The 21,654-nt window shown below is 41.6% G+C and overlaps 1 protein-coding gene across 2 annotated transcripts in view; it reads left to right on the forward strand.

The window, feature by feature from the left end:
* The first annotated feature begins 247 nt into the window (after positions 1 to 247).
* Stk38 (serine/threonine kinase 38) overlaps positions 248 to 21,654 on the forward strand; it is a 44,595-nt gene continuing 23,188 nt past the window's right edge. The window contains exons 1-5 of one of the 2 annotated variants that reach the window (XM_023720373.1): positions 248 to 529; positions 4,993 to 5,125; positions 15,677 to 15,728; positions 16,460 to 16,582; positions 19,626 to 19,709. In XM_023720373.1, coding sequence (XP_023576141.1) covers positions 4,995 to 5,125; positions 15,677 to 15,728; positions 16,460 to 16,582; positions 19,626 to 19,709 — 390 coding nt within the window. In that variant the 5' untranslated portion in view covers positions 248 to 529; positions 4,993 to 4,994. Of the gene's footprint in view, positions 530 to 4,989; positions 5,126 to 15,676; positions 15,729 to 16,459; positions 16,583 to 19,625; positions 19,710 to 21,654 lie in introns of both variants that reach the window. The other variant, XM_004624188.2, reaches the window with a different exon arrangement.

Below are 21,654 nucleotides of genomic sequence, written 5' to 3' on the forward strand. Positions count from 1 at the left end.
ATTTCAAAATGAAAAGAACACGCACACACACACACAGAGAAAAACAAGAGAACTTCCTCAGCCCAGCCCCGTCCGCCGCAGACTGCCCCACACCGCACACGTTCGACCTCACCCAGGGCTCGCCTGCCCGAGAAGCCGGGCGAGGCTGAGGCTGAGGCTGAAGCCAAGGGGGCGGGGCGGGGGCGGGGTCGCGCATGCGCAGTCGGGCGGACCGGGCGCGCCGGCGGCAGCGAGCGCATGCGCAGTTTCAGCCCCGGGCCGCCGCGGTCACCCCTTGCCGCTGCCGCCGCCGCGGGGGACTGAGTGCCGTGGCCCCTCTCCCTTGCCGTCTTTTCCGGCAGTTGGTGCTTTTCCAGCGGTCCTCTCCCGCAAAGACTCCTCGGCCCCGACCGCAGAGCGCCTTGCGCGTCGCCTTCCCCCGTCTGAGCGAAGGGCTGCCGCCGCGGGGGCTGCGCCTCAGCAGGTCGAGACCACTGGCCCGGCGGGCGTCCTCGGCTGTCGGCCGCTGCCCCGCCTCCCCGGGGCTCTGGTGAGTGGCCGCGGCCGTCTCGGCCCCGCCCGGGCTTTCCCCCTCCAGACTCCCTTTCTCCCGACCCCTGGAGGGCTCCCCCCCTGGCCGCCAGCACTTTCTCGGCCCGGTCCTTTTAGCCCCTCGGCTTCTCCTGTTGTCTGTCTGTGTGTCCCGCCCCGCCCCCGCCTTCGCCTCCTTTCTATCCCGACTTTTCTGTTTCTCTGCGTGCGGCCGGGGCGGGGAGCCAGACTCCCCTCTCCTTGCCGCGTTGCCAGCATTGTCTGCTCGCCGCCGCCGGCCTCGGTCCGTTTTCACCTCCTTTTCCTGCCTCTGGGGTCTGAGAACTCGAAAGCTGTCGTAGGAGCGCAGAGAAAGGGAAAGCCTGCCCTGGGGCGTGGTACCTTTAGTGGGTCCCTTCCTCAGAGTTGGCTTTAGAGTACGTGATCTTAGCGTCACGGAGGATGTCCTGAAGACTCTCAGTGGAAAAGGAACAAAGCCGGAGGAGAGGGGAAAAAAATCGATAAGGGGAAGAAAGTCTGTGTCAGAGAGTGTGCCCATGGCTCATAGACCGGGTTCCCAGTCCTGCTCTGGAATGACTCGAAGACTGAGAGATGAACTTGATCTTTCTCAAGTGCACAGAGGCTGGTGGGTGGAGTAGACCGGTGCTTTCTTGCCCTCGCAGCTTACCTTGGCTGTGAGCTGGTCAGCCGGCGCAGATAGTTCCCCTAAACATCGGGCAGCCTCCACCGCAGAAAGGGCTCCCCTCCACACCCCAAACACTGCAAATGAGCTTCCTCTGAGGAGGACAGCCCTGTCCTCCAACTCTGCAAACAAAATCATTCTCCGTCTGAGCTTGAAGGAAATTTATACATAAAGAAATGGGCGTCAAAACTGAGTGTTTTTCCTAATTGGTCATTTTAAGGTGTACCCACAACATTTAAAATAAGATGCGGGGAGAATGTTAAAATAAATGTAGGGCAGGGGAGATAGCTCAGTGGCATAAGTGCCTGCCTGGCAAGCATAAGGTCCGAAGTTCGATCCCCGGTACCAGAAAACAAAACTGACAACAAATGTAGGTCATGGTATGTGCTTTCCAATGCATGACACTGCAGAAGGAGCAATTAGACATGTAACTCTCCAGGAATCATTTGAGCCTGAGATTAAATTGCCCAAATGAAAGGCAGTGTATTGTCAGTCACAAAATACTGGTGGGGAGGATGTTTATAGAGATAACGGAGTAAGTACCATCGTAAAGGCAATCAGTAGCCTGTCTTAACTGTCTAGACTGAATAAAACTATGGTTTTCATTTGGCCACATTTTGAGTTTGGTATCCCTAGTGACTTTTATGAGAATCAATTTTTTCTGTTAATTTTTAAAAACTCCTTAAATTTAAAGTTCTTACCTCCTGTTTCCTAATTCTGCTGAGTTGAAGGACAATGAAGCCTGCAGGACCAGGATTCAGGGCAGAGGGCAAATTTGAAGCCAGCCTGGGCAATTTATGGAGACCCTGTCTCAAAATTAAAATGAAGATGGACAAAAAAAAAAAAAAAAAAAGGAATGGGGTTGTAGCTGAGAGGAACAGCTCTTGCCTAGCATGTACAGGGCTCTTAATTTTATCCCCAGTAAAGAATGTATTGTCCTGATACAGATCTTTAAGAACACTTAAGGTTTTGGGATTTTTGTTTTTTGTTTTTTTGTATTGGAGGTTGGACCCATGACTTTCTCGCACTGAACTGCATCCCTAGCTCTTTTTGGGGGGAGGGGTACAGGATTTCACTAAGTCATTAAGTTGCCCAATTTGTGGTACTCCAGCCACAGCCTCCCAGAGTGCTGGGATTATAGCCATGTCCCACCACACCCACTTCCTTTATGATCTTTTTAAAAGTTTAAGAAATGACAATTTAAATAAGGTAAATCTTTTTCTTAGTTTTTATATACCCTTCATTGTAAAGGTATACTTTGTGCTCTTTTAGCTTTGTTGACCAAAAATCACTAACTTGTTAAGTTTACTCTTATTCAGTGCTCCTTATGTGGGCAGCATTGTCTTAAATGCCCTCAAATTGTATTTTTTATTAAAATTATTTCAGTTGTTAAAATGTAACTACATGTAAGTAAAGAGTCCCCCAGAAGTTTTCAGGCAAGGGAGGAACACATAGCCCTAACTTGTTCTTTTACTCTTTAGTTCTGGGTTAAAGCTTTCTTCACTGAACCCAGAGTGCATGTGGTTTTCATTGTGGGTGGAGGCTCACAAATAAGGAGCCACACCCATGCCTCTTAAAGTAGGGTGTAAACCGCTCAAATTCCTCCACTGATATCCAAAAAACATTTCATTTTGCTTTGGTATTAGTAAAAGCCTCCCCCCCAAAAAAAATTTATAGTAAGGTAGCTGAGTCTAATGCCTTAAATTTGTCATTACAAAACCATTTTGCACAAATAAATGAAAATGTGTGGCTCTGAGGTAGAGCCTTGTTTTTGAATCTGCTGTGAACAAATAACTATGATTTTTTTGCTCAAGTATCTTTTTTTTTAAATACTGCTAGTGGTAAGCCTTTTTTCTTTAGTAGTAACAAGTGTTTTCACATTCTGTACAAGTCCTGTTTAATCCACAGAACAATTTGAAAAGCTGCTAAATATTATGGGGGAATCTTTAAGAAGACTTTTAATAGAATACACTGTCTTTGTAAATGGCCTTGGGAGCCTCCTGATTTTTACTCAGCTTTATATTGGGATGAAGGAACAGAAGCAGATCACCGGGGAAGAGGGCACAATGAAGATAAAGTGTTGAGCGCTGTTACCAGTGCTGGCACAAGTGGTAGTGAACAGAAGAGCCACGTGCGATGACATTAGTTAGCCAAAGTATCTGGAGAGAAAAGAGACTTTAAATTTAGGAGAAAAATAGATACAAAGTTTCTCATCTGTTTGTGTCTCTCTACCCTGGTACAAAAGATTGTCAGAGCCTTTGTACTGAGCTACACTCCTAGTCCTTTTTTAATTTTATATTCTGAGGAAGGATCTTGCTGAGTTACCTAGGCTGCACTCAAACTTGCAGTCCTTGTGCCTCCCAGAGTGTATATCGCATGCGTGTTCCACCATGCCCAGCTGGTGGTGTTTTGTTCTTAGGTAAAATGAGGAAGTTGGGACCTCTTGTTTTTAAGGTGTCTTCCATCACCATAATTGTGATTCTTTTTCCTTTGTAATATTGTCTCTTTTATAGTTCTTTATTGTAGCTTGTAAATGGAAGCAACCAGCAGAGATTTATTGAATACCTTAAGGCTGTGTCAGAGTATATCTATCTATGTATTTTAGTCATAGATTAGTTTTTTTGTTTCTTTTTTTTTTTTTTTTTGGTGTTGTTGTTGAGATAGGGTGTTGTCATTTAGTTCAGGAGGGGTTTGATCTCACTGTATAGTGTCCGGGCTGGCCTAAAACTCAAAGTAGTCCTCATGCGTCAGCCTCCTGAGTGCTGGGATTATAGGTGCGCATTACTGTGCCTGGCTATAGATCAGTTTCTTAAACTATAGAAATAGAAAACCTAAAAGTTATGTTCATAAACAGTACATGTTTATTGAAGAAAATATAGAAAAACATGGCATGGGCCATGCCAGAATAAAATTATCTATTATAATCTCACTGCCTAGAATTAATCTACTAACATTTTGGTTGTTTTTCTAACAATTCTGTGTGTACCTATAATATACACATATAAGAAACACAAGTGAGATCATGATATACACTTTGTATGTTCCAAACGATACACATTTTGCACTCTGTTCCTTTTGCCTAGATTAGCAACCTTTTCCCTGGCATTAAATAATTGAATGTATTTTAACTGTTTGCTTATTTCATTGTTGGCCTGTGACCCAGAATTCCCGCCCATGCTGTCCTTCAGTTCTGTTTTTGTATATACGTGTTATTTCTGGTTTCCTTTGGCCCACAGTGCTATATTGAACCTTTTGTGTATGAATCATTATGGGTCTACCTTTTTTTCTTGGTGTCAGGGTTCAAACCTTGTGCTTACCAGGCTGTCGCTTATGCTGCTGCGCTAGCTCCCTAACCCTGGAGTTACTTTTGATTGTTGATATTTCTTTATACTGGGGTTTGAACCTAGGGCATTGTATGCTAGCTGTGCACTCTGCCACGGAGCTATAGCCCGAGCTGCTTTTATTTTTTGGGTTAAGACCTCCTTAACTTGCCCAAGGTGGCCTGAAATTTGCAATCCTCCTGCCTCAGCCTCCTGAGTAGCCAGGATTACAAATGTGTAACATCACACCTGGATACATGGTGTTTTTATCAGGCTTCCATTAAATTTTATTTATTTCCTTGTTAAATTGTTTCTAACTTCTCATAATAGAAATTATGGCACAAGCGGGCCAGTTTATGTTTATGTTGTGCCAGGTTATGTTTTTACCAGTGGGGCTATAGAGTGCATAAAAGATTTATGCCAACTTGAAGTCTCTTACCTCTTCTTTCTTTCTAGCAGCCATGGCAATGACAGGCTCCACACCTTGCTCATCCATGAGTAATCACACCAAAGAAAGAGTGACAATGACCAAAGTGACACTGGAGAATTTTTATAGCAACCTTATCGCTCAGCATGAAGAACGAGAAATGAGGTAAAGAATCATTTGAAAAAATTATATCATAATTGTGGCATTTATGTCCTGTTGTAAAACAGACTCATAACATTGTTGCAGGAGGCCACTGTAGTACTGGCCACATTGTCGCCTACCCCATGTTGTGGAATAACAGTGTAACAGGTAGGCTTGCCACTAGGTGGTAGACCTCGGTCTGGAATCCTGCCTGTGCCACTCAGGGCTGTCTGATTCTGGAATTAGTTATTTAGTCTCTTTGTGTGTCATCCTACATCATGATGGTGGAGAGTACTAGTTGTACTGCAGGATTGCTATGGAGTTAGATATAGCAAGTTAATGCTCACATAGTGATCACTTACTGTTAGTGAGTTTTCTGTTGCTGTAAGAGCATCCCCGAGAAGAACAATTTGCAGGAGGAAAGATTGGCTTTGGCCCCCAGTTTCAGTCCTCACCTGGCTGGGTCTGTCAGTTTGGAGCAGCATGGCAGCGGGACTTCACGGCAGCCAGGAAGTGGAGAGAAGCCAGAGGGGCTAGAGGCAAGAGACGGTCCCGCAGGGTTACAGCCCCGTGACTCTCTTCAACCGGGTTCCATCTTCCAAGTTTCTGTCACTTCCCAATAAAGCCATCAAATTGACAGTCATGCAGGTATTAAGCTACTGATGAAATTAAAGCCCTTGTGATCCAGTCCCTACCTAGAATCCCACCTCTGAACTGTGATGCATTGCAGACTCAGCCTTCAACACGGGACCCTTCTGAGGCACATTTTAAATCCAAACCCTAACATGTAGTTAATAGTAATAGAAGCAGCTGTTATTATTGCTGTTACTGACCTGGTGTACTCTCCATGGAATGCCTCATTGTTAAAAATACTTTGTGCAACATTTTATAGTAAAAGTATTTGAAACTACTGAAAAGGTTGAAGGAATTGTATAGTGAATACTTTTATACTTACCTAGACTCTAGATACTTTTATTCTTACCTAGATTCATTTATTAGTTTTTATCACATATGTGTTATTCTACTCCTCTATCCACTCATTAATCCATCCTAAATTTTTGCCATACTTCAAAGTATGTTGCAGGAGCTGGGGAGATAGCTTGGTGGTCTAAGCACCTGCCTAGCAAGTGCAGGGATCAGGGTTCAATCCCTGGTACCACATACCAGGCAGGCCCTGACCCAGGCACACGTGCAGGCCACCAAAACCAGGCATGGTGTGGTACTCTTATAATCCCAGCGCTGAGGAGGCTGAGACAGAATTACTGCAAGTCAGAGCTGTGTAGCCAGACTCTGTACCTTATTAATTTTAAAAAGAAAATTCCTTAAAAATACTACAAAAGGAAAAGTTTGTTGCAGACATCAGTGTGCTTTACTTCTGCAGAATAACATTAACTAGAGTTCAGTATTTACATGTATATTTTGAGGGTATAAAATTTACCTACCATGAAATGTGTGAGTTGAAAGATGCCATTTGGTGAGTTTTGACAAAGGCTTACTCCTGCTTAACTTAAAATCCTGTCCAGATGTAAAACATTACCATCCTCCCAAAACTTCGTGCCTGTCACTCCTCAACTTAAGGCAGCTACTGGTGTGATTTTTGTTTCCACCACGGATTAGCCTTGTCCGCTCCATACACTTTGAACCTGTAGATGTTATACAATAAGTACTCACGCAAGTAAGGCATCTTTCAGTGTAAGGTTTCTGAGGTTCATTTATGTCACTGGATCAGTAGTTTGTTCCTTTTTGTTGGTGAGAACCTTCTGTTTTCCGATTGTACCTCAGGGTATTTGTCCATTCTCCTGTTGATAAATATCTGGGTTCTTTTCAGTTTTGAGCTGTGTTGTATAAACTTCCATGAATATTTCTGTACAAAATTTTTTGTGAACATTTATTTCATTTCTCAAATACCATTGAGTAGACTTGCTAGATGATAAAGATGATAAAAGTACATTGTAGGTATGTATTACTTTTATTAGAATCTGGTAGACCATGCTCCAAAATATCACCAGTAGTATATGAGCATTTCAGTTGCTTTACATTTTTGTTAACATTTATGCTGTCAATATTTTAACTTCAGCTTTTCTGGAGGATACTTAATGTGTCTCAATATGGTTTTTGTATTTAATTTGCATTCCCTTGATGATTAGTGATGTTAAACCTTTTTTTTTTTTTTTTTTTTGTGGAACTGGGGATTGAACTCAGGCCCTTGCGCTTGCCAGGCAAGTGCCTATTCTACTGAGCCATCTCCCTGGCCCCTTTCTGTGTTTTTTGACCATTGTATATTTTCTTCCTTGAAGTATTTGTTAAATTTTTTTTCAGCACTAAGGATTGAACAACCCAGTGCCTTAGGCATGCTAGAACCACATTCCTGGCCCTTTCGAAAAAATATTACTTTGAAACAGGGTCTTACTAGATTGGTAAATTGCTTAGGCTGGGTTTGAATTTGTAATCCTTCTGCCTCAGCCTTCCAAAGGGCTGGCATTATAGGAGTGTGCCACCACTTCTGGTGACTTTCTTTTCAATGTGTTCGTCTTTTTTTTTTTTTTTTTCTTTCTTTCTTTTTCTTGCCTTACTGGCAGTGACTTCCAGTAAAATGTTGAGAAAGTGGTGAAAGTAAGCATTTTGTTTTCTTCTCACTTTGACTAATAACCCACCATTGCACTACTAGTCATATTATTCGTTGTAGATTTTTCAGAGATGTCCTTTGTAGATTGAGGAAGTTTTCTTTTTTTTTTTTTTTTTAAATTTTATTTATTTATTTGTGTGTGTGTGTGTGTGACCAGCTCAGCCCACCAGGGTGCGGGGCTGGCTGGCATGTGGTGCTGGGGGATTGAACCACGGTCCCTGTGCTTTGCTAAGCTTGTTCTAAGTAGGTGCTTTAGACCACTGAGCCATCTCACCAGCCCGAGGAAGTTTTCTTATACTACTGTTTGAGAAGTTTTTATTTTGTTATTACTGTTTTTGTGGTACTAGAGATTGAACCCGGGGCCTTCACATTGAGCTACATCCCCAAGTCTTTTAAATTTTTTTTGAGATAAGAGCCCATTAAGTTGCCCAGTTTTTTAACCCCTGTGTTTGCACTTGTAGTCCTTCCTCAGGCTTGTCTTGAGCTCACTGTGATCCTCCTGCCTCAGCCTTCCAAGTGCTGGGACTACAGGTGTGCGCCACCACACTTGGCAGCTATATAAGTGGAATAGACAAGTATTTCATATCTGGTTGTGATCAGCTGATGTTCACTTATGCAAACATGCCACATGTCCCAAATTAGGAAGAATTCAGAGATAAATTTGCATAATACATGGGATGTGAAACCTGTTGGAGATAGTTACTGTCAAATGCAACCACTCTTTAAATCAGGTAGATTATACTTGTAATTATAAAGCAAATATGGATTTTGATATAGCTATTTTGTTTCATGATAATCTGTTGGTTTTTATCCTATTGGTTTTGCCTTAGTTGTAGTTTATCTTTGATATATATCACATTCTATAGGAAAAAAGATATATATGGTTTGTTTACATTACTGTTATATTGTGATTTATACTAATATTGTATCCTCAAATAGTGTTGAGTTAGGGTTTTCTTTTGTTTTATTAGAGTTTTAAGATTAAAAGACTTTCCAAAAGCTTTGATTGTTTCGCTCTTACTTGTCTTGTGCTTCTGTGAATGGAACCTTGAGTCCTTTTTTTAAAACTCCAAAAAGACTAAGTAAATGAAAAAAAAGATGGTAAGAAAAGCCAGGCATGATGGTGCATGCCTCTAATCCTAGCACTCAGGAGACTGAGACAGGAGGATTGCTCGGGAGTTCAAGACCAACCTCTGGGGTACAAAGTGAGTTCAAGGCCAGTGGCCAGCTTTAACTGCATGGCAAAACCCTGTCTCAAAAAGACAAAAAAAAAAAAAAAAAAAAAATTAGATATTTAAGAGAGAATATTCATTAATTTTTGTCGTTATTAATTGTTATTTTTATTAGAAAAGAGATACTTGAAAAAAAGAAAAGATACCTTGAGCCTTTAAAGTCAATACCAGTTTATCTGGGTGTGGTGGTTCGAGCCTGTAATCCCAGGATGGCTGAGGAAGGAGGGTCGCAAGCCAAACCCAACCTTGGTGATTTAGTGAGATCTACCTCACAATAGAAAATTTAAAAAGAGGATGGAGATGTAACTCAGTACAAAGTTCCTGTATTTAATCCCCAGTACTAAAGAAATAAAAGCAAAACACAATAGTGTTTCCATATAAATCTTTTTTGTTTTGTACCCTCTTTTCTGGATGAGTTGATGGTTGGGTTTGGTTTGTTGATACAATTTGATGTGACATTTAGATTTTATTATTGCTAGAACATTGAAACAAAAAGAGGTGATTGGCTGGAGATATCTCAGCAATAAGTAAACTGAAGTAACCCTGTCAGAAGTGAGTTTTCAAACTTTAGATGCTATGGTAAAGTATCATAAAATCTTACTAAACAGAATTTTAGGAATATGAGTCAACTGATGAAGAGAAAATATTTTACTATTGGTACATAGTAACATACTTGACAGGTTGAAATAATCTGTGTAATTTGCATGCAATTTATGTGTTTTTCCATTTGGTAGAACACAAGGTTGTTAAAAAAAAAAAAAACAACTTACTGCATGGAGCCATGTGTCCAAAGTCTGGAGATAGGACTGGCCAAATAGCTCAGCGGACTAAAGCTCCTGCAAGCAGGCGCAGGGGCCAGGGGTTCGATCCCCGGGCCTGCTGGACTAGCCTCACTCCCAGGGCCTGCTGAGAGGGCAGTTGAGACTGGGCATGGTAGTGCACACTCTGCCTGTAAATCAAAGCTCTTGGGAGGCCATAAACAGGTGGATCACTATGAATCTGATCTAGTAGTGAGACCCTGAACACCCTGAAGACCCTTCCCTAAAATACAAAAAAAAAAAAAGTCTGGAAATAGAAGACAGACTGAAATATCTGGGGGATTATTTCCTGTTACAAGAAAAATATGAGAATTTAGAGTGGTTTCATAGAAACACTATGGCAAATTTCACAGATATGGCTTACAAATATGCCCATCTTTTCCATCACAGTGTCTATTACACAGTGCTGCAGAATGCTGCCTTATGTTCCCCTACATTTCTTGCATTTCCAACTTCCTAGAGTCTCCATTGCATCTTCTGTTTGACTCTCACAGCTTTAAGCATCGCCTTCTCAGGGGCTCTTACAGGTATTGTGTGACCCTGTCACACATTTTTGCCTGGCTTGCCAGGCCTTCTTTTGAGATTTGGGTGAAAGCTTCCATGGTTCTAAACTCTTGCCTTCTGCATGCCTGAAAAATCAGTACCAGGTGGAAGATACCAAGGTCTGCTGCCAGCTCAAGGAGTAGCTTGGTCCCTTGAACCGTGGCTGAGAGGTCTCTGAATGCCTCTGTTGCTAAACTTGGGAGGAAACACTACCCTCTAGGTGGCTCTGAATGAGTAGGACACCCTGGGCTCTCTTCTCAAAGGAGTCTTTCAGAGGAGTTTATCCTTTTACATTTTTGAACCTGTAGTAGATGTGATCTGGCTATTTCCTGAAATGCCCTGTAAACATCTTTCCTATTGTACTTGACTTCTTTGAAATGCTGATTTTTTTTTTTTTTTTTTTTTTTTTTTTTTTTTTTTTTTTTTGTGGAACCGGGGATTGAACTCAGATCCTTGAGTTTGCCAGTCAAGCACTTATCCTACTGAGCCATCTCCCCAGCCCTTACTGCAGAAGGGTTTTTTTTTGTTGTTGTTGTTGTTTTTTTTTTGGTGGCTCCAGATTGCCTCCAGCGCTGGTCTGGATTGCCTTGAGTATCTGGGAATGGAACCCCCGCTCCCAGAGACTGACTGCTTTGTTTAAGCAGGCACTTAAACAACTGAGCTAATGGGCGGGCCCCCATTGCTGATCTTTTTAGCAGGTTCTCCTTAGTCCCAGCTTTACTGGAGCTTCCTATCTGGCCAAGCTACAGTTTTTTTTTCAAATTCAGCTGTGCTTTGTGCTGATTCTCCTTGTAAATATGGTGAGAAGCAGAGAGCAGCACCCATGCTGCAGCCTGAACATTGGGCTTATTTTCTGCCATATTTGTAATCAGCCTCACAAAGTCTATTTTGAGACAGGCTCTTGCTATGCAGTTCAGGCTGGCATTGAGCTCATTTTATAGGCCAGGCTGGTCTCAACTCACAATGATCTTTCTACCTCAGCCTCCGAGTGCTGGGATTACAGGCATATACCACCACACCCAGCTTCACAAAATATTTGGCATGAACAGAACTTAGATCGTCAGAATATAGTACATCTAGTCCAATTGCAAGTGGAATCTTATCCCCAAATGAAACCTCCTGAAATGGACCTTTACTATCTGCATTCCCATCAACATTTTGCTCTTCTGAGCTCTGACCAGAATCACCCATAAGCTTTTGTTTATAGGACTGTAGGGCTTCTCTAGCTTGCATCTATAAACCTTTCCAAACTCATGCAGCAAACTAGTTCCAAAAATTTCTGAACCACAAGATCAGATACCAATAACCCATTCCTTTTATCAGCTTTCTGCATTAATCACTTTTCCATGACTGAACAAAGTACCTGAAACCCACAGATTAAAGGAGGAGAGGGCTAACTTGGCTTACAGTCCCTCTTGTGGGCTTCAGTCCGTGGCGACTGGCTCTAGGCAGAGACATCATGGTGGGAGGGAGTGATGGAGAAAAGCTGCGTGTTCTGTGACAGCTAGTACGCAGAGGGACAGGGGTAGCTGGGGACAGGAGTACTCTCCCAGCTCAGCCCCAGTGACCCAGCTCCCAGACACTCTGAGCAGCACCTGCAGGGATGCACCCATCAGCTGCTGAGTCTTCTGATTGGTGGAGGTCCCCTCCCCATGTGGTCCAGTCACTTCCCAGCAGCCCCATCTCTGAATACAGGAGACTTTAGAGGACATTATAGATTGATACCATAAAGTTAGCTAGCACGTACTGCTACCAGCAGTATGCCTATGAAGGGCTAGCTTCTTTTCTTTCTCTCATAATGAATATTTCAGACAATCACAGAAATACAGTAAGCCTCTCTCCAGTGTATTTGTCCTTCAGGTTCAATCATTGTTAAGATGTTGCTACATTTGCTTCATTGATCTCATTTTATTAATTTATTGAAATGCTAGATGTGAGACCCAGGGATGGGCTCAGAGCTACATCACCAACCTGTTTGTTTGTTTATATCTTAAAACATAGGGCCAGCCAGATAGCTCAGCAGATTAAAGCATCTGCCAAGGCAGATGCAGGGGGTCAGAGGTTCGATCCCTGGCCTGCCTTGCCGGCCCTGCCCCCATGGCATGCTGAGACATCGATTGAGACTAGATGTGGTAGTGCACTCCTCTAATCCCAATGTTTGGGAAGCTGGAAATAGGAGAATTACTACAACTCTGATCTGTGTAGTGAGACCCTATAGACCCTGTACTAAATAAAATAATAATAATAATAATAATAATAATAATAATAATCAGCAACAAAACAGGTTTTCAGTACTGGCCTGAAGTTTGTAATCTTCCTGTCTCAGCCTTCTGAGTAGCTAGGATTATAGGCATGCACTATTATGCCTGGCTTCACTGTAATTTTTTTCTTGCTATTGTGTTTTAAAGTTAAATACAGGTAGCTGTCATTTTTTACTTCAATAAACATCCCCAAAATCTGACCATTTTCTTTAATTATCAAAATGTCAGAATGACTCAAACCATGTTCACATTAGTTCCTTGGTGTCATCCCACAAAGGATGTCTTTTTAAAGCCCAGTATCAGACTTGCTTGGTATTTTGGGTATTCTCAAGGTTTTATAGACCAGATCCCAGTAAGTTATTGTCACGACAGATTTTTTTCTTTCTTTCTTTTTTCATACTTTAATCATGAAATAATCTAATTATGTTCAAGGATTTGCTTTCTGATAACTTTACTCCCAGGCAGGTGTTCCACTGAAACCAGTTTAATTGCACTTGCAGTAAAGCTATAGGAAACTTTCAAGTTTCTATGTAGTTTTGAATTATAGTCAGAAGGCCAGTTCTGCGACATTAGATAGCATGTTAGACTTGTAGCCTAGCCTAGTGTGGTCAGTCAGAACAGTGGGGGATATAGGATGACACCAAAAAAAATGACCAGCTGGGCACAGTGGCACATGCCTGTAATCCCAGCACTCACGAGGCTGAGGCAGGAAGATCATTCAGGTTCAAAGACCAGGCTGAATGTTTTTGATCTGTGACCTCATCTTGGTTTTATAAAGCTAAAAGCCCGGCTGTGGTGGTGTACGCCTGCAATCCCGGCACTTGGGAGGCTGAGGCCAAAGGATCCTTGCGAGCCTGAGACTAGCCTGGGCTACAAAGTGAGTGCTCAAGGCCAGCCTGAACTGCATAGTGAGACCCTGCCTGCCTAAAAAAAAATAAATAAGTAAATAAAAAATAAAAGAAATAGGTAAAACTTCCTTATAGAACCTTCATTTACTCAGCATCATAAAAGCAGGCACATGGACTGGAATCTCTCCACCACTTCTCCACATTCTAAATACACAGGAAAGAGTAAGTGTGTGGTGTGCTGAAGCAAGGGCATACAGCCCAGTGGGGCTCATACACCCCGCGGGTCAGGTCAGTACTTACTAGGAAGGCCACTGGGAGCTAACAGAAGCGTGTATGCAAAGCAGTGATGGGATGGAATTGTTGGCGGTTATTTTGAGACAGTGCAGGATGGCATTTAACTCATGGTGATCCTCCTGCTCAGCCTTTGAGTGCTGGGATTACAGGCGTGTGCCGCCTTCTGGCAAAACTTCTATTTCAGAATAGCAGCCTGCAGTAGTAAGGATTTGACAGACTAACAAGTAAGGAGAACAACTGAGACACATGAGGTTAATTAAAACCTATTTTATTAATTCAAATGTGTAATTAAGATGTGGCACTAAGGCTGGAAAACCAGAACAAAATGAAGGAGTCTATTACAAAGACCAGCTGGCAGTAAGAGTCATGGAAACAGTCTTAGATTTTCCTGTCAGAAAGAAAATGTTGCCACTAACCAAGAGGGGAAGTCTAGAGAGGAACATGGAAAGAAAATGAGTCTCATTTTGGTCAGTGAATGTCTGTTATAGTAACAGCACTCTGTTAAAATGAATACTTTGTCAGAAGTCATGTAACAAATCTCTAGGACCAAACAACGAGTAAGAATTTATGTCCAAACTCTTGGGAAGCAAAAAGATGCATCTGATCCTGACAGAAAGAGAAGGGCACCTACATAGTTCCTGACATCCCCACGTCTCTCTCTCACCCAGCTCCCAGCACATTTTCAGATACACATCTACGTGTGCGCGCGTATCAAAGGAGGAAGGCTGTGCTGCTGATACCTTCAGGAATCTAATTCCATCTCAGCAGCCACACAGCTGAGTAGGGAAGAGTACGCAAAGTCAGAGCGTAATAACATAATAACTACAGTAAATTTTTTTTGTGGTTTTTTTTGAGACAAGGGTCTCACTATGCAGTTCAGGCTGGCCTTGAGCACTCACTTTGTAGCCCAGGCTAGTCTCAGGCTCGCAAGGATCCTTCGGCCTCAGCCTCCCAAGTGCCGGGATTGCAGGCGTACACCACCACAGCCGGGCTTTTTAGCTTTATAAAACCAAGATGAAGTCATTGATCAAAAACATTCTTAGATGGAGGGTGTGAGGGTAGCTCAGTTATAGAAAGTCCTGAGTTCAGTCCTTAGCACCTTGGATGCAGTTTTTAAATTAAAGTTAAGTATTCCAGAGACTTGTAGTGGTTAAGTTTTGGTAGCAGTGCCAATCACCTTTTTTGATTCCCTCTCCCTAATCTTCACTTTCTGCCTTTACCTTTGTTGTTTGTTACTGTTTGTTTTTGGCAAGGACAAAGAAGAAGATGAAAGTGAAGCAGATTTCAGTCAGGGAGAAATACTTACATATAAGAAGTTATTAAATACCAACTATTGTGGTTTGGCTAGGAGAATATGACTGCATAGAGGAACGGTTAGGAGGAGGAGGGGAAAAGATTCAATTTTGAAATAATGAAAATCTTTTGTTCTGTGTTGCATTTATTTATCTTTTGAGAACATAGCATCTAGTAGAGGGTGGGAATATTTTCACTTCCAGTACGGTAGTTAAATTCTTTTTTATTGGAATGAAGCATTGTAGATTTGCCTGAGTTTGTCTTTTTTTTTTTTCAAAACAAGTTGTTTGCCAGGTCTGGGGCCTCACACCTGTAATTCTACCAGTCAGGAGGCTGAGGCAGGAGAATTTCTGTGAGCTCAAGGTCAGCCTGGGCTACATAATGAGACCCTCTCCAAATAAATAATTTAATTTAAAAAACAAGTTATGGGCTGGTGAGATGGCTCAGTGATCTAAAGCACCTACCTAGAACAAGCTTAGCAAAGCGCAGGGACCGCGGTTCAATCCCCCAGCACCACATGCCAGCCAGCCCCGCCCCCTGGTGAGCTGAGCTGGCCACACACAAACACATAAATAAATAAAATTCTAAAAAAAGAACAAGTTATGTTTGCATAAAAAGTTATTCAGATTTTTTTTCATATATTTTTCTTGTTTCTTTTAGACAAAAGAAGTTAGAAAAAGTGATGGAAGAAGAAGGCCTAAAAGATGAAGAGGTATTAATTACTGGAATTTTCTTGTGGAATACAGAATGGATGCCTGTGTCTTATCCATCAAGTGAACTCTGGTGTCCAGCATGGGGTTTTGGCTCAGATACAGAGAAACTTAAGGGCGGATATCTTTCTAAATTTGGGAGATTAAGAGAGGAAGACTTCTCTAGGCACAGTTATAATAATCAGTTAGGTTTGGAATTCTAAGGAAAAGAATGAAATCAATCAATTTAAAATTTAAAAGAACAAAAGATGGTGTTCTTACACAGTTCATTGGGAAAGAAAGCTCCATACAAATGAGGCAGGTTTCTGGAGTCACTGTCGAGGCAAAGACCTGTCTCAAATTGGCCCTGCTGCCCACTGCTCACAGGTGTGGAAAGGCAGCTCGTGACTATGTGGGAAAGCTTTAGAAGTAGGAGAAATTGCACAGAACCCCGTCAGTGACCCAGACAGATTACTTGTGGGAATCTCCAAAAGTTCCACATATGAGGAGCTGCACTGTGTAAGAAAAGGTGTTGGCTTTTCCTCTTAGAAATGTTTGAGAAGTGAGTTGTCAAGTAAATTGGTTAGAGTTCTCAGAGGAGGCACCCTCGCCCAGCGAGGCTAGCTTATGGTGTCTAAAGGCCAGGGAAAGGAGAAGCCACCTCTTAATGGCCCTGCTTTCCAGCTGGGAGGGATATAAATGATTTTTCAGAATTTCAGCCTCTTCCCTTTCCCTTCTTCTATTTAAACATTAGAAACGACTCAGGAGATCGGCACATGCCCGAAAGGAAACAGAATTTCTTCGTTTGAAAAGAACGAGACTTGGATTGGAAGATTTTGAGTCCTTAAAAGTCATAGGCAGAGGAGCATTTGGTGAGGTAAAAACCACAGCTACTTGTCAAGTACAAAAATACCACAGAACTCCAAAGTTTCCAACACATTGTAAGCTTATGGTTGTTGGCATAACCAGAATATATGGGGTGAGGTGGGTCAAGTGTGTAAGACTCACATGCTAGTTGCTCTGTCTGGCCTCTTTCTCTCTTTCTTCCCCTCTTGACTGTCCAAAATCTGTTGTTTTCTGTTTTGCTAGATATTAGTGTTTTGAGTACTGATTTAGAGATTTGAAGTTTAGGGGAGAAGGAAATTATTATTCATGTAGTACTTTTCTTCCATAATCACCGTGATAGCTCATTGTATGGAGGATGAACTGCAACCTTGGGTGGTGTGTATACTGTCCCCCTCTCATCCAGCTGCTGCGTTCTGGGGGCATGAGTTGAGCCCATGTCTTCCTAAATTTCAAGCTCTTGCATTTCCCAGTATCACAGTTTCCGGAGTAAAGTGTATCACAGTCTCTCTTAGTTACTTTTCTCATTGCTGAGACAAAATACCCAATACCCGGAGTTAAAGGAGGAAAGGTTTATCTAGCTCACAGTTTGTGAAGGTTGTCCATCATTAGCTGGCTCCAGGGCAGAGTGACACATGGCAGAGGGAAGCCATTCATGGCACAGCCACAAGCGAGAGAGGTGAGAGCAGGCCTCTTGCTTTTTTTTTTTTTCTTTTCTTTTTTTGCAGGACCAGAGATTGAACTCAGGCCCTTGTGCTTGCCAGGGAAGCGCTTATTCTACTGAGCCATCTCCCCAGCCCAAGCCTCTTTCTTTCTCTCATACCCTATGCAGTCTGACAACCCTACAGTGGGTATAGCAATCAAACCCATAATTCCAACATTAGATGAATTAATCACAACTCTAGAAGCTGTCACCATGACTGCATGAGGCTTAAGGGGGACATCTAGACACAAAATATAACACCATTTTTTCGTTCTTCCCACCAGATTCATATATCCCCAAAAAGATGATTATAGAAAGCAGAATTTGTGGTAGAGAATTATATAGATAGGGATGTGAAATTGATAGCATTTTCAGTTTTGCTCCAGTCACTTTTTTTAGCACTGAGAATTGAACCCAGGGCCTTAGACATGTGAGGCAAATGTCATTCTGTCACTGAGATACATTCTTAGTGCTTTTAAACATTTTATTATGATACAAGGTCTAGCTAAGTTGCCCCGGCAACTTTAACTTGCCTCAGCCTTCTGAGTAGCTGAGATTACAGGCATGCACCACCATGCCTAGCTGGCCAGCTACTCTGATAAATCAAAGTCCTGCTTAATCATAAGAGCAATCTGTTGAGGCAGTTTAAATGAGCCCATGCAGTCATTCTTACTCATGGAAAACATCTAAAGTGAGCAATCTATTGATGTGATGGTTACATTAACCTAGAGAGAAGAGTATCATATTATTAAAACCAGTATGTGGGGGCTGGGGAGATGGCTCAGTGGAATAAGCGCTTCCCTGGCAAGCGCAAGGGCCTGAGTTCAATCCCTGGTTCGCAAAAAAAAAAAAAAAACAAAAACAAAAACAGTATGCAGGGGAATTGTAATATTTCAAAGGCACAGGTAAAGATAAAACAGATTCCTCAGTGGTCAAAATTCCTGATGTCCCGGAGAGAGAGAGAAAGTGCTCGTAAAAGTACTTCCAGCCAGCTACACATGTATAATCCTAGCACTCCTCTGAGGACTGGGACAGTAGGATTGCAAGCTGCAAAACCTGAAGACTTAGCAGAACTCTTATCTCAAAAAATACATATGCTAATAAACACAAGCTTAAGAAACAAAAAGGGCCACAGCTGTGGATCAGTGTGAAGGCCCTGAGCTTATCCCTAATATCCCAAAGAGGGAAAAAAGCTTTCTATTCAAGGAGGAAGGGACATAAAACTCAGTAAGAGAACATGAACAAAGGTACAGGGAAAATAAAACCTCCTTATCTTGGAAAAGAAGGGGAGGATATACGAGAACTTAACAAGCTTTTTCTTTTGGTTTGCAGTCCATTGTTTTTTGTTTTATCATAGAATTATGTGTTCTCTGTTAAAACTGAAAAATGTAGAAGAAAGAAACACTGCATGAAATCTCATTGCCCTAAGTACACACTGCAGAGGTTTTTTTTTAAAATAACCTCCAGATTTTTTTTCCTGTGTATAAGCTTTTACTTTCATTGTTGTAATTATTTACTTAGGTTCTCTGAGCAGACTGGATAATAATCTGTGAGGGATTTAACAAATGCTTAGAAGTTTCAAAATAAAGTTTTAAATTGGATTGGTCTGTTCAACTAGGGAACAACAGTATTGAGGTATAGCGATATCTTGAAGCTATCTCTGGCATTAATCCTCTTAGACACACGTGATCATTCTGAAATTTTGAAAATGTTTTTTTTCTTTTTTTCTCTTAGTTACTTATATTCAAATTATAATACTTTCTCAGTTTAAAATATTACTTGTTAGGCCCTGGGCTCTATCCCTAGGCTTCAGAAGAAAAAAACATTTTTTATTAACATATTAAAACATTAACTTGGAAGTGTGAATTTTTTACTTCAATTTATCTTGTTACTTTTCTCATTGCTGAGGCAAAATACCCAACACCCAAAGTTAAAGAAAGAAAAGTTTATTTAGCTCACAGTCTGTAGAGGGTTCAGTCCCGGGTTAGCTGGCTCCAAGGCAGGATGGGTTGGCAGAGGGCATCACAGAGGAGAAGCAGTCCATGGCAAAGCAGGGCAGGCAGGAGACAGCAGGCAGCAGTCAGCAAGCCAGCAGCACTCTTGTTGTCCTTTATATTCTGTCCAGGCTACACGCCCTACCTTAGGGTAGGTAGGACTCTCACATAGGGTGGACCTTCCCATTATCTATGTCCAGAACTGTGCCAGACCAATTATTAGAATAGTGTAATTGCACACCCTTGATCCCAGTGTCACACTTATTCCCAGCATCACACACACTGGATCTAGCTAGCTCTAAAATGCCCAGCTGTGACTTGTGAGGCTTTGGGGGGCCTCCAGATACAGCCATAACAGCATTTCTTTTATCACATTCTAGGTGCGGCTTGTTCAGAAAAAAGATACAGGGCATGTATATGCAATGAAAATCCTCCGTAAAGCAGACATGCTTGAAAAAGAGCAGGTAAAGCAGAGTTGAAGCAGTGCTTTTAGTCAGCTTATAAATTTTTTTGTCTCTTAACAACTGTTACATCTGCTTAATAGAAATGTGTATTTGTTACAGTTTTCTTAACCTATTGTGTATAGTTATAATACTACTTTTCCCCTACAAATAAAGTAGTAACCTATTTAAAAATATACAACTAATGCTTATGGATATGTACATTCCTTTTAAAGTTGAAAACCTATTAAAGAAGCCACTGTTATATTAATTTTCCAGTCAATCTCAAGATGTCTTTGTCATGAGAACACTTTTTGGAGGTCATAATTGCTATAGTATTGCATTTCTTGTCAAATTTTAAGAAACAGAAATTGTATATGTATCATAACTGAGGACTGGGGGTTGCAATTAGGAATTTATAACATAAAACATATTTTAACATTTCTTACTGTACATGAAGTCAAAATTAGGTCTTCTGAATACCCTGTCATTGCCTGAGTGAGACCAATCATTCAGTTTCTGAATAAATTTAAAAATGTAATACAAGTGTCAAAACATACAAATTCTTCCTTAACGATTAAGAATACGATCTAGGAGCTGAGAATATAGCTCAGTGGTAGGGCACTTAACTAGCATGCTTGAGGCCTGGGTTTGATCCCTAGCAGTTATTCCCCCACCAAAAAAAAGAAAACTTTCTGAAACCTGAATTTGGGGTGCAACTAGATTTGTGAGATACATAAATATTGCATGAAACATAAATGATAGTATATATAAGTCGTAATTTTGTTGTCAGAGTGTAGCCATTCTTTAAATCTAGTTTAATATAGCTCAAGAGCAGGTTGCAGCAGGCTGTGACTCAGATGCTCTGTAAGAGGCCTGATGTTCCAGGTACACAGAGACTGTGGCAGGGAGAGTTCCTCCATTGAGCTCAAGGGCAGGGATGGGGACCAGGCCCATATCCTGTTCTGTCTGCCTCCTGAGAGGAACGGTAGTCACGGAGTATTCTCTACCTTCCTGTAAATGCCACATCAGAACATAGGCGTTTTAATTTTTCCTTTATTTTTATGTGTTATCCAGAATGTCCCAGACTTTCAGAAATTTCAGCTGAAAGTATCAAATCCTTGGCAGTAAATCTTTGGACATTAGTTTAAGCTAACAGCAACTTTTTTTTTTTTTTTAAGACAGGTTCTCGCTATATAATTCAGGCTGCCTTGAGCTCACTTTGTATCCCAGGCTGGTCTTGAACTCACAGTGATCCTCCTGCCTCAGCCTCCCAAGTGCTAGGGTTACAGGTGTGTGCTACCATGTGTGGCAAGCTAACACTGACTGTATGCAAGCTGCATGATAGCCGTGTTTGTACTTCCAGAAGTTAGTGTATAGTATGGGTGTGTAGGCATGAAAGGATACTAGCTGATCTTGACAAAAAAAGAAAAAGCTTCTGTGTTGATTGGTCTTTATATTTACATTGCATGAATAAATTTTATTTTTACAAAGTGTGTTTCTTTTATACTTTTAACAAAGGCCCAAACCTGATAGCAAATAATTAACAGTTGGAAGAAAGTTGAAAAATGATATACATGTTAACCTTTTCACAATGCCACTGAGCATGTACCCACTGTCCAGCATCATAACAGATGATCCCAACATATTAACTTTAAAAATCATTTCTCAAATATTATACCTTCTTCAAAATCAGTTTTTAAAATTTTTCCAAAGAAAAATAAGCCAGGTGTGGTGGTGCATGCCTATAATCCTAGTACTCAGAAGAATGATCCAGGAGGATCGCTGTGAATTCAGGTTCAGCCTGGGCTACAAAGTGAGTTCAGGGCCAGCCTGACCTGAAGAGCAAAATCCTATCTTAAAAAGTCAAAAAAGGGGCTGGTGAGATGGCTCAGTGGTCTAAAGCACCTACTTAGAACAATCTTAGCAAAGCACAGGGACCGCGGTTCAATCCCCCAGCACCACATGC

The sequence above is a fragment of the Octodon degus genome, unplaced genomic scaffold (genome assembly GCF_000260255.1).
Source record: "Octodon degus isolate 3935 unplaced genomic scaffold, OctDeg1.0 scaffold00005, whole genome shotgun sequence".
Classification (NCBI taxonomy): Eukaryota; Metazoa; Chordata; class Mammalia; order Rodentia; family Octodontidae; genus Octodon; species Octodon degus.